Source organism: Artemia franciscana, chromosome 7 (assembly GCF_032884065.1).
Source record: "Artemia franciscana chromosome 7, ASM3288406v1, whole genome shotgun sequence".
Lineage (NCBI taxonomy): Eukaryota > Metazoa > Arthropoda > Branchiopoda > Anostraca > Artemiidae > Artemia > Artemia franciscana.
Window position 1 is genome coordinate 47521452 of NC_088869.1, and position 12432 is coordinate 47533883.

General features: G+C 35.3%; 1 protein-coding gene across 1 annotated transcript in view; it reads left to right on the forward strand.

Annotated features, from left to right (window-relative positions):
- Window positions 1–225: 225 nt before the first annotated feature.
- The window catches only part of LOC136028633 (acetyl-coenzyme A synthetase 2-like, mitochondrial), a 117751-nt gene continuing 105544 nt past the window's right edge, over window positions 226–12432 (forward strand). The window contains exons 1-2 of the mRNA XM_065706463.1: window positions 226–446; window positions 8551–8680. Of these exons, the coding sequence (XP_065562535.1) occupies window positions 351–446; window positions 8551–8680 (226 nt within the window). The 5' untranslated portion in view covers window positions 226–350. The remainder of the gene's footprint in view (window positions 447–8550; window positions 8681–12432) is intronic.

Sequence of the window (12432 nt, forward strand, 5' to 3'; positions counted from 1 at the left end):
TCTAAAATAGGGCAAATTTTCTCAGGCTCGTAACTTTTGATGGGTAAGACTAAACTTGATGAAACTTATATATTTAAAATCAGTATTAGATTTTGATTCTTTTGATGTAACTATTGGTATCAAAATTCCGTTTGTTAGAGAGTTGGTTACTATTGAGCCGGGTCGCTCCTTACTACAGTTCGTTACCACGAACTGTTTGATTTTAATTAACACTGCCATCTAAAATATTGGAGTTTATTTCTTTTTATCCATTTGATTTAACCTCGGATATCTGTAGACGGGCTCCCTGAAGGTCAACTCCATCATATATCCTTTCTCCCTATTCTTACTACCTGGACTTAAGCTTGAAAATGAGTGATTTCATCAAAATAACATCAACTGATATTCCTGAAATCAATGGAAGTTTTTCCAGCCATGAGGAACTCTATAAATTTAGCATTGAAAAGGTAAATATTGATTTCTAATGTAACTGCTGTTTGTAAGATCTAATATATAAACCACTTGCACCATAAAAGTACTGTTTTGAGTTTAAGCAAACATGCATTGACTTAGAATAAACTAGAATACAAGAAGTCAGCCTAGGCTAGCCTGCCATTATAGAGCAGGACATAAAGGCAAAATTCTAGATGAGGTGCTTTTTTCTTTCTCGGAAGGTGGTTAGGTTAGTAAAATGATACTTTCAGCGCTGGATCTACCGACTAAATTATATCATTGGAAGGTACTTTGAAGTACCTACCTCCACTCCTTTGCCTTCTATAGAGCACTGACCTTTGATGGCCTTTAAAAATCCTTGTTTTATACAAGTCAAACCTTGCAGAATATATCTTTTGCTTAAATGAATTAAAAGAAAAGTATTTTCAGCTTCTCAATGTTGCCCAATCCTAATTTATGAGGATTCAAGTATTTGCCACTAGATGTACATTTCCTAAGTTTAGAAAAAAAAAACAACCCATTAATATGGCTTAAAATTCTACTCAAAATAACAGTTATATTTTTAGCCCTGAATTCATTACTGAAACTTTTATTTTTCTAACCTAATCTTCTTCCAAGATAGTAAAAAGCACATTGTCTAGAATTTTATCAAAGACTTGGTAAATCTACAAATATATACAGGTAAACTTTTTTGCCTTTTTGAATTGCTAGAATAGCCTACATCACCAGAGTGTCAAATTTTACCTTATTGTGCTCTTTTCTTTCAAATTTATTTAAAAGTTTGTCAAAATGATTTGCTGGATCAGGGCTTCATCTGGTTTCAGAACTAAAACCTAAATCATCACTCACAGTTTGCTCATCATATATATAAATGGTGACACCCAGTTTAGAATTTGCCACAGGTTCTAAATATATCTGTAAGAATTGTGGTTAAGGTAAACTACAACTTCCTTGAGAATATGAGACAAAAGTATTTTGTTAGCTTGTTCTTGGATTTCTCTTGATTGTACTGAAAATCCCCAAAGACCATCACTCTTTAGTTACCAAGCTGTAGCCTACATTAAACCACATAAAGCAACCACAAGCTTGTGTGAACTGTGAACAAATCCTTTCAAATCAGGATTTAGCAAAGCTTTTAGGCTCAAAATACTGTCCCTGGGGCTTGTGTTTACTGTAGAAATAATTCTAAAGGGTCACTTCTTATAACACAAAGTGAGTGAAAATTTATCAAAGATCAATGATTTTTGGAGGGGGGAGGGTTGGAGCTAGAATCTTCAAAACATCTTCCCATGGCATAGTTTAGGCTCTGGAAACATTTCTGAGAGTTCTGTTCACCTAACTCTGCCATATTCCAAGATAGCAAAAAGCTCCTTGCATAGAATTCTGCCCAAAGAGGGAATAATTATATAAAAGGCTATCCTATATCTATGTTAATTATCAATAATTTATTGGTACTTTCCTTGGGGTTACTTTAGGTGGGTCATAATGATATCTCTTTGGAACAAACATTGTTTATTTAGAAATTGTATTATTGTTGGTTTTCAAAATATTCAGTTCAAGCCCTCTACAATGGAATTTGTGGATAAATTATTTAATGAACTTTTAGTCAAACTTCTTATTTAAGTCAAACTTCTTTATATATCCAAAACATGTCAAAGCAACTGCTGGTGAAAAACAAGTACAAAAACAATGCAAACCATTAAAATCAGCAAATTTATTGTTTAATATAGGCTTGCATCCACTCCTTAGGGGATTGAGCTGGGGCTCAATTGCAGTAATAGTAACAGTTATATTTGGGAGTAGATTTGAATTGTAAATCTATCTTTTAGCTAGCATATTGATACTCCTGAAAATTCCGAACGTTTATATAAACAGTATTGTTATCTAAATCTTATTTCCTCCAAAGTAGACAAAGTTCCTCCAAAGTTGAAGTTGTATATTGTCTCTATTAAAATAATGGGTACCAATTGGTAAGAGGGAGGAGGCTTAACAGAAATCCAATTTCCATACCACTATTCTAATTTTCTTCTTTGCTTCAAATCTAATAGCATCTGTCTAGTGTTTGTGTATTTTGTTCTGGGACTATGAATTAAATGCAATTCACAAGCTCTAGCATATAGACAGTGACTTAAATTTCCCAAGGAAAGTCTTATGGGTATGACAAAGAGTTGTGGCTGCCCTCTGGTTTTATTTTAAGATGATCAATATAGGCTTTGGTACTGATAGCAATATGCCTGTGACACCATTTTTAAAGATACTCTGTTCATCTTTGGACAAATCATGTAAAGAAAGTGCTGGATTTATAGTTTTCTCCTCCAGATCAATAGCTATGACTGCCCTCCCTTATTTATCTAATTTTGTACTTTATTTTTTCATGCCTGTAAAAAAAGTTCAGATTTGGGCTTCAAAGTAAATCAAGGACAATTCAAGCTGGTTTTTAAATTCCTGTGCAATGTAAAGATAAGATTGAAAAACAAACTGATATCCTACCAAAGGTTTGATTCAATACTGGTAGCTGACCCACTTTGCTTTCCTGCAAGCTAAAATGTTTGTATGAAGCAAGTTAACTATTCAAGTCAAAATTAACATGGTATATTAGCATCAGTATAGCAGAGAGAGGGTAGGTGCAACTGAAGACATGTACTGGTTCTTTTAAAGACCATAGGCAGCACAATAGCGCTGCCTAAGTAAAGAGCATGGTGGGCACAATGTATTATTGTTTTTTCTAACTAAGGCATGTTGTATAGAAGAAGTTGTTGTAGAAACTTCGAAAGGCGCTCAATTGATTGGAAACTGAAAGTTCTAGTGCCCTTTTGAAGACTCAAAAGTGATTGGAGGGCAATCAACCCCTCTCCCATGCCCATCATTTCCCCTAACACTTCAATCACAAATTTTTAGATAGGCATTTTCTTCAGCTTAGTTGAAAGGTCCAGAAATTATGTCTTTCGGGATGACCCCTCCCCCCACAGCCCTCAGGGGAAGGGCTATAAGTTATTCAGGTTATCCATTGTTAATATATAAGACTTTTATGAAAGGGTAGTCATATAAACCTCAGAGGGGGATCATTTGATTGGAAATCGGAAGTTCTAGGGCCCTTTTTAAGAGTAGAAAGTGATCAAAGGGCAACTAGCCCCCCTCAAAGTCTCTTTTCTTCAAATGCATCCAATCAAAGTTTTTGAGATAGTCATTTTGTTCAAAATAGTCCAAAAATCATGTAACAATGCCTCTAGGGTTGTCATAACCCCCAGAGCTTGGGGGCAAGGGCTGTAGATTATGCCCCACAGCAGATAAGGTTTTTATGGAAGGGGTGGTTGCTTATACTTTGGTGGAGGCTAAATAGATTGGAAATTGAACGTTATAGTTCTCTTTTTAAGAGTCGAAAGTGATCATAGGGTAAAAATCGCCCACATGCCCTTTTTTCCCCAGATGGGATTTTTGAGATTACTGTTTTGTTCAAAATATCAAAATTTTGAAGTAGCCATTTTAGTCAAATAGCATGAAGGTTAAATATATATGTTCTTAGGCTTGGTCAAATAGTCCGAAAGTCAAATGACTGTAACTCAGACGTTGATATCCTTTACATCCCCCAGAGCAAGGACTGTAAGTTATGCAAGTTGCCCATTCGTAATATATTAGTTTTTTATGGAAGGGATGGTCGTATAAACTTTGGAGGAGATTCGTTCAATTTGAAATCGAATGTTCTTGTTCCCTTTTTAAGAGTCAATAGTGATTGGAGGGCCAACAGCCTCCCCTTGCCCTTTTCTCCCAAAACGTTTACAATCAAAATTTTGAGATAGCTATTTTGTTTAAAATAATCTGAAGGTTAAATAACTATGGTTCTAGGTTTGATCATTCCCCTCAGTACTCAGGGTAATGGCTATAAGTTGTGCTAGTTGCCCATTGTTAACATATAAGTTTTTGTGCAAGGGATGGTTCTGTATTCTTTGGAGGGAGCTCATTCGATTGGAAATCAAAGTTCTATTGCCCTTTTCTAGAGTCAAAAGTGTTTGCAGGAGAACTAGCCCCTCTCAAGCATGTTTTTCAGCAAATGTATCCAATCAAAATTTTGCGATAGCCGTTTTGTTCAAAATTTGTCCAAAAGTCAAATGATAGTAACTCAACAGTTGACAAATCCCCCCAGCCTCTGGGACAAGGGTTGTAACTTATGCAATTTGCCCGTTTTTAATATGAATTGTTTTTGTAGAGGGGTTGGTCGTATAAACTTTGGAGGGATTAAATTCGATTGGAAGTCGAAATTTCTAGAGTTCAAAGCGATCAAAGGGGAACAAGCCCATCCCCCACACCCTTTTCCCCAAATATGTTTGGTCAAAATTTTGAAATGCGCATTTTTTTCAAAATAGTCTAAAGGCCAAATAACTATGTTTCTGGGGTTGACTCCCCTACTCTTACCCCCCGAGGCAAGGGTTGTAAGTTGTGCAAGTTGCTTATTATTAACAAATAAGGTTTCTATTGAAGCAAGGATGCTAAACACATTATGTGCGTGCTGATTGTCTGAAGGACGTATTATAAATATCTAAGGACCAGCTGATGGTATCAAGTTGAAAATGTCAGGTGATATTGATGAGTTATCAGAGGGTAACCAGTTCTCATTGCCCTTTTTAGGTACTCCCTCCTCTTGGCACTTCAAAATTTTGAAAAAGTGATTTTGTTCAAAACAATCAAAAGGTCCAGTAACTCTGCGTCCAGGTATGCAATACCCCCCACAACCCCAGGGAAGGATTGTAAACTATGTAAATTGCTGTGTTTTACATGCAGGATTTATCATGGCGAAAAAGGAGGAAATTTTGATTCTAGGTGTTTTCGAAAAGGCTAAAAGGGTATCCAAGTTGTCAAAGAGCATTGATACAATTTCTTGGGAATGGTGTTAAGTTTTATTTTTCAAGTCAACTTGAGGAGGTATGAAACTAAATGAAACAATACTATGTTTGTCCAGATTCTCAAAAGGGTATATGTTGTTCAAAATTTCGAAGAATTTCTCCGACATAAAAATAACTAGTCAAACTATCCATTCTTAAAGAAAAAAAAAAAACAAATATAATTTTCTTTTTTCATGAAAAAGATTATGTCCATAAAAAGCCAACATACTACTACTACTACTAACAACTCACCGCAGCACCAAGCCACCTGAGACCAACACAGCTACGCACGCTCCTTCCCCATCTTAATCTATTCAAAGCCTCCATCCTTACATCATCCCAGGAAGTTACCATTTTCTTTAAATCTTTCTTTATGACATCCTCTCACCCCAATTGCGGACGGCCTGCTTTCCGTGTAGCCATAGGTGGTTGGCAAAAAAGGACAATCTTTGGCAATCTGTCATCCTTCATCGGCAGAACGTGCCCCAGCCATCTCAACCTTTCTCTTATTATATTCCTAGAGAGTGGGATTGGACCATACTGTTCGTACAGCCTACAGCCTACTGTTTGACATAAGGTCAGTCAACCGGGTACCCAGAACAATCCATAGGTAATTTCTCTGGAAAACATCCAGCAAATCTTCATCCGCTTTTCGGAGCACCCATGCTTCAGAGCCATATTTGACCACTGTCATCATTGTAGCAATTCAATATTCTAATCTTGGTTTACAGACTTATCTTCCTTATCTTCTAATCTTTTTTTAACTGTAAAAAACACCATGAGCATTGGCTATTCTACTTTTAACATCTTCACAGCTCCCACCGTCTTTACTAATAATTAAATAAATAAAAAAACAAGTTTTTTTTAACTGAAAGTAAGGAGCGACATTAAAACTTTAAACGAACAGAAATTACTTCGTGTATGAAAGGGGTTGCTCACTCCTCAACGCCCCGCTCTTTACGCTAAAGTTTGACTCTTTCTCTCAACTCTACTTTTTAAAACAGTAAAATCCTTTACTCGGCGAATAACTCACTTTATTATTTGCTGGTATTTGATTTTAATTCTTTTAATTTTTGGTTTTTTATTGAATTTTATTTAATTTTTTGTCGTTTTTTTCATTGGTTTTCTTGCACTTTCCGCGCTTGTTTTTGTTTTTTGTTTTTTCCTTGATCATATTATTTTGTTTGCACTGAAGAAGAGATGCGGTTGTTCTCTCGAAATATTCGCTTTCTGGGTTTTCTTCAATATTTTCATTTGGCCTTTAAAAACCCTATTTTTGATCGCTTTCTTTCTTTATGTTATGACAAGCCAGTGTGGTTTAAGCAATTATCTTAGTCTTCTTAATATTTCTTTTCAAGCCTATCCTAGCCCCTTAAACTCGCAAAACCTCTAAAAGTTAATTCATTTTGCTCATATTTTCATCTAAGATGCTTAAACCATCAGCATAATCTAAGTCCAGGAGAACTTTTCCTCCCCATTTGATTCCGTGGTCTCCCATTGCCTTCCCTGTGCGTCTTGAGACAAAAACCATCAAAATGATTCATATAAAGTGGGATAGAAGACAACCCTGCTTAACTCCTTATAAAATACGAAACCAGCTGCTAACCTCATTTCCTACCTTAACCGCTGCAGTGTTATTCTCGTACATAGCACTAATCACTTTAATATATTTGTCCTGTATACCGTACAAGGATAAGACCTTTGCTAAAGCTCTTCTATCAATAAAATCGAACGCTTGGTCATAATCTATAAAACTGACGATCGAAGGTGTTTGATAACTCAGACACTTCTTACCTATTAACCTAAGAGTGAAAATTTTGTCGACACATCCTGCACCTTTTCTAAAACTGCACTGTTCTTTTCTTAAAATTTTGTCGACAGCATCCCTCAGTCTAAAAAGTATCATATTACTAAGTAATTTGCTACCTAGAGAGACCAGACTAATGACTCGATAATTACCACACTCACTCTTATCACCTTTATTAAACAGTGATTTAATGAAGGTTTTCCTAAAATCGCTATGTACTTCCCCTTTTTCAAAAATCATATTCATAAATCTTCTGTAACTTATTTCTAACCTCAGAGTCGCCATATTTAAGACACTCATTTGCCACATTATCAGCACCTTATTATTTTTAAATCCTTTTAGTAGTGTCGCTAATTCTTTCCCGCAAAACAAATCTTCCTTCACATCCAAGGTATGAAAAACTTTTTCATTTTCCTCTATATCTTTTCTTACAACTCTATCTCAGTTTAGCATATTCTCAAAATGTTCTGCCCATCTCTCTTTAACTCTTTCCTTATCATTAATTTTGGCCCTGTTCATATCTTTAACTGGGACAAGTCCAAATTGACTACTCCCCTTTCAATTTATTACATGAGAATAAATGAACATAACTTAATTTAAAAAAAAAACTTTTTCCGCAGAACAATTTTTTCAAAGAAAAGCAAAGAGCTCGATTAAACCAGAAATTAGCAGAAATAAAGTCAAGTAATCTTCCAAGTCTAAAACTACCAAAAATCACCATTAATAAACAAACGAAACCTAAAACGAACTGAAATGGCTATAAAAAACTGAGTCAAACTCAGTTATATATATATATATATATATATATATATATATATATATATATATATATATATACAACGGCGTCCCCGTTGTAGTTGTGTCCCTATGTCCCGGTCGTCATTTATATTCCCTGTGTCCCGGTCGTGATTTGTGTCCGGGTGTCCCAGTCTGTAATTTCTCTTTGAGGTTCCCGGTCGTCATTTATATTCCCTGTGTCCCGGTTGTCATTTGTGTCCCGCTGTCCCGGTATGTAATTTCATCAGTTGACAAACATCACGTCAGTCGACAAACAACTTCATGACGCATACAGCTCAATCCTTATAATTTCGTCAGTCGAAAACATGACGTCAGTCGACACACAAACATGACGTCACTAACACACACACACAGAGACAACTTATTTATATATATATATATATATATATATATATATATATATATATATATATATATATATATATATATATATATATATATATATATATATATATGTATATATATATATATATATATATATATATATATATATATATATATATATATATATATATATATATATATATATATATATATATATATACTTTTTTAAGATAAGTGTTCGAATTGATTTGTTTTATTCGTTTATTTATGCATCCAGTATAAAGAAAATAACGTCTTTAATGTTTTTTTCAGCCAGAAGAGTTTTGGGGTCCTATTGCCCGAGCTAGGTTAAGATGGGACAAAGAGTTCACTAAAGTAATGGACTGCAACATGGAGAAAGGTGTTTTCGATTGGTTCATTGGAGGCAAACTTAACGCTTCAGGTAAAGCATGATTGTGTAAATCAGTTTTTATGTTCCTTGTTCTATGTAGATCAAATACCTTAGCAATTTTTAAATACATTTTTATTTTCCTTGTTCTTTTTAGTTTAAATTCCACTAAAGACCTTGAAAAAAAGGAGAAAATTACTGACTTTTTTTTTCTGTGTGTTTTCCTCAATGTCTTCCTAAAAGCAGACAAATCCGCTACTTAGTATGAAAGACACACAAAACTATGAGCGATTAATTTGGTGCTACTGATGCAAACTGCAAAAGCATCAAGTACTTATTTACAAACGCAATGGAAAAATTCGTTTAAATTTAAATACAGATAGTCAAAAAAGAATAGGGGGCAATTACCTTAAAAAAACGGCTACTGTTGCACCACTCCATCTTTAGGTTGGCATAGGACCAATATCTGCTTTTCATGACAACTTATTTTTCAAACGCAGCTACTTATTTTTTATGTCAAGCAATACATGAGTGGAACGAATTTGACTTCTATTAGTCGACTGGGCTATTTTCAATGCAACAACAACAGCCATGTAAATTGATTGTTAGTTTTTTTTTTCTAATCAGCAGTTACAGTTGTCGAAGACACAATGCTGTGTGAATATTATGGGAACTAAAATCACTCATAGACCATTCGCTAATATTGCCTAAAACAGTATTTTTTTTTTCTCTGTAAACCTTGAGTATGTTTCATGACCTATTTGTTCACTGTTTTTCATCCAAGTATGTTCTAAATAGTTATTTATTACTATAAATTATTTTTCTTCGATGACTAGAAAAGGCTCTTTTCTTTCTATTCTCCTCTCTTGAAATTAGCAGGTTGGGAGGAAAATCTTTCTTAAGCCCTACAGACATTTGTTGAGAGTCTAATATAATAGGCACTCATCTTTTATTAGGATTAGAAAGACTACAGGTACTGGCTAACCATTGGAGCACGGTACATTAATGATGTATCTATTAATAACAAGTTCTATTTGGAGCTTTCTGGGTAGATTTGATTGGATTGTTGTACACAGTGAGTAAATACTTTTCGATTACTAGGACAGTTTTCCCATACATTTTTGAGCTATTTCAGTAAAAAAAATATAATAGAGCTAGTCATGAATTTTGCACATTTTGGAATATATCCATAAAATCAGGATGTATTTTATGTTATTGAGTCAGAAGTTTGACCGGTGATTGGGAAAATCAAACCCAGTTTTTTTAGAGTTAATGTAGTTGCATTGTTGACTTCAGATTTATTTGAGTTATTTTTTTTTAATTAAGTGCAGGTGTTTATTTCAGCAATAACAGGTTTAAGAAGGATTTTTACGCTGGGAAATCTATTATAAAGTTTTTCAGACAGTTCCCGGTAACAAAATGCAAGGAGTGACTCGGCCCAATAGTAACCAAAACTTTAAAAAAGGATTCTTAATAGGAATTAATAAGGTAAAAGGTAAAGGATACGGCATTAGACTTTACAGTCCGTACCGGAGGTGCTGATCTCCGTTTCTTGGCCCTTCAGCCAGGAAGTGCAATGGGGGGTTGGGGGCCAGCCATCCTGTGCTTTCGCACACCCTTCCTGTTTACCTTCCCCAGATTTCTCCAGGTACCCATTAAGAGCTGGGTCGACTCTGGCTAAGCTTACAGAGTCACGCCACTGACCTCCGTCCCAAACTGAAGAATTGAGTACACTGGGATTAATAGGAATTAATGCATCAAATGAATTGGCTTTTTACGCTCATTCTAAATATATAAAGTTTATTAAGTATAATGCTAGCCATCAAAAGCTACGAGCCTGAAAAAATTTGACTGATATTCAAAAAAGAAAAGAAACATCCCCAGAAAGTCAAGAGATATTGCTGAAATCCACGCAATCATATTCAGCATATGAGAGAACTCCGTTGCATAGGTTTTAAGCTCCTTTCTACAAAAATCTGGAGTTCTGAATTTTTGGCCAGAAGAAGGACCATGGATTCGTGTTTATTTGTCTGTTTTGTTTGTTTGATTTTTTTTTACAGGGGATATCGTGTCGAATCAATAGCCCTGTAATATCGGAAGAGGGCTCATTCAAATATACGGACATTTTTCGGGGGAAAATTTTCCGGGAGTGATTTTCCAGAGGAAATTCTACACGAGGACTTTATCAGAAATTTTATACAGGATTCTTGTTATTTGTTCTACTTTCTCTATGTGTCCTCAATTTTACCTGTAGAGAGAATATTCCTGAGGAAGTGTCCAGGAGAAATTTTCAGCCGGGAGGGAATTATCTGGTGTATTTTTTTTTGGGGGGGGGGGAGGTTTCAGGGGAAAATCTTTCTGACAGGATTTGAAAAACGATCAGAAGTTAAATAAAAAGCAATTGAAATTTTCAAATGAAAATAAGGAGTATTTTCCTGGGGAAATCTCTGCAGGAAATTTGTAGGAGAGATTTTCAGTGAGGAGGGCATTATCCGGGGGACTTTATGATGGAGAAATTTTTCTTGGAGGGGATTTTCCATGGATTTCATGGCATTATTTGAAAAACGATCTAGATAAAAAGAAACAAGTTTTTCAACTGAAAGTAAGGAGCAACATTAAAGCCAATCGATCGTAAACCATGTCGTATACAAGGGGGCATCCCCTCAATCCCACGCTTTTCAGGCTAAAGCTTGACCTTTTGTCCTAATTCTTTAAAAATGGTTCTTGAAATACAAGTGCCCTTTAGTCGGATTAAGAAGCTTTTTAAGTACTAAAAAGCTTAGCATAATCACCGAAAGATTGATGATGGCGCAGCTCCCTCATATAGGCTGCGGAGTAATTTCTGTTTGTTTCACATTCCAATGTTGTTTCTTACTTTCAGTTGAAAAAACTTGTTTTTTTTTTTATTCAATCAACCAGTCCATAGTAACGAACCGTAATTAAGGAGCGACCCGTCTCAATAGTAACCGAAACTCTAAAAAATGGACTTTTGATACCAATAGATACATCAAAAGTTCGGATTTTTATACAATTTGGAAGTACTTATGGAAGTGGGATTTTGTATGTTTAGCCAGAACAAAGATCACAAATGCGTTTTTTTTTTGTTCTTTTTTCCAGGCGTGACCGTATTGACTCGGTGGCTCTAGAATGTCGCGATAGGGCTCATTCGAACGGAAACTAAAGTTTTAGTGCTCTTTTTAAATGACCAGAAAAATTGGAGGGCAATTAAGCCCCCTCCCACGACCATTTTTCCCAAAGTCACCGGATCAAAATTTTGGGATAGCCAATTTGATCAGCATAGTTGAAAAATGTAATAACTATGTCTTTGAGGATGACTTTATCCCCCACATTCCCCGGGGGAAGGGCTGCATGTTATGAACTTTGCCCATTGTTTTCATATAGTATTGGTCGTGCGGAAGTATACAGACGTTTCCTGGGGGATATTTTCTGGTGGGGGGTTCGTAGGGAGGGGGTTATGCGGGAGGATCTTTCCATGGAGGAATTTTTAGGGGGGAAGATAGTTTTTCATGAAGGGGACGCTCGATTTCCCAGCATTATTTAAAAAACGATCAGAAATTAAATTAAAAAAAACAAGTTTTTTTTCAATTGAAAGTAAGGAACAACATTAAAACTTAAAACGAACATATATTATTACGTATATGAGGGGGTTCGCCTCCTTGTTAATACCTCGCTCTTTACGCTAAAGATTTTTAGTACTTTTAAAAGAGGTATTTAAATCTAATTAAATTGCCTTTGTGATTCAGGGGTCATTCTTAAAGAATTAGAACAAAATTCGAATTTTAGTG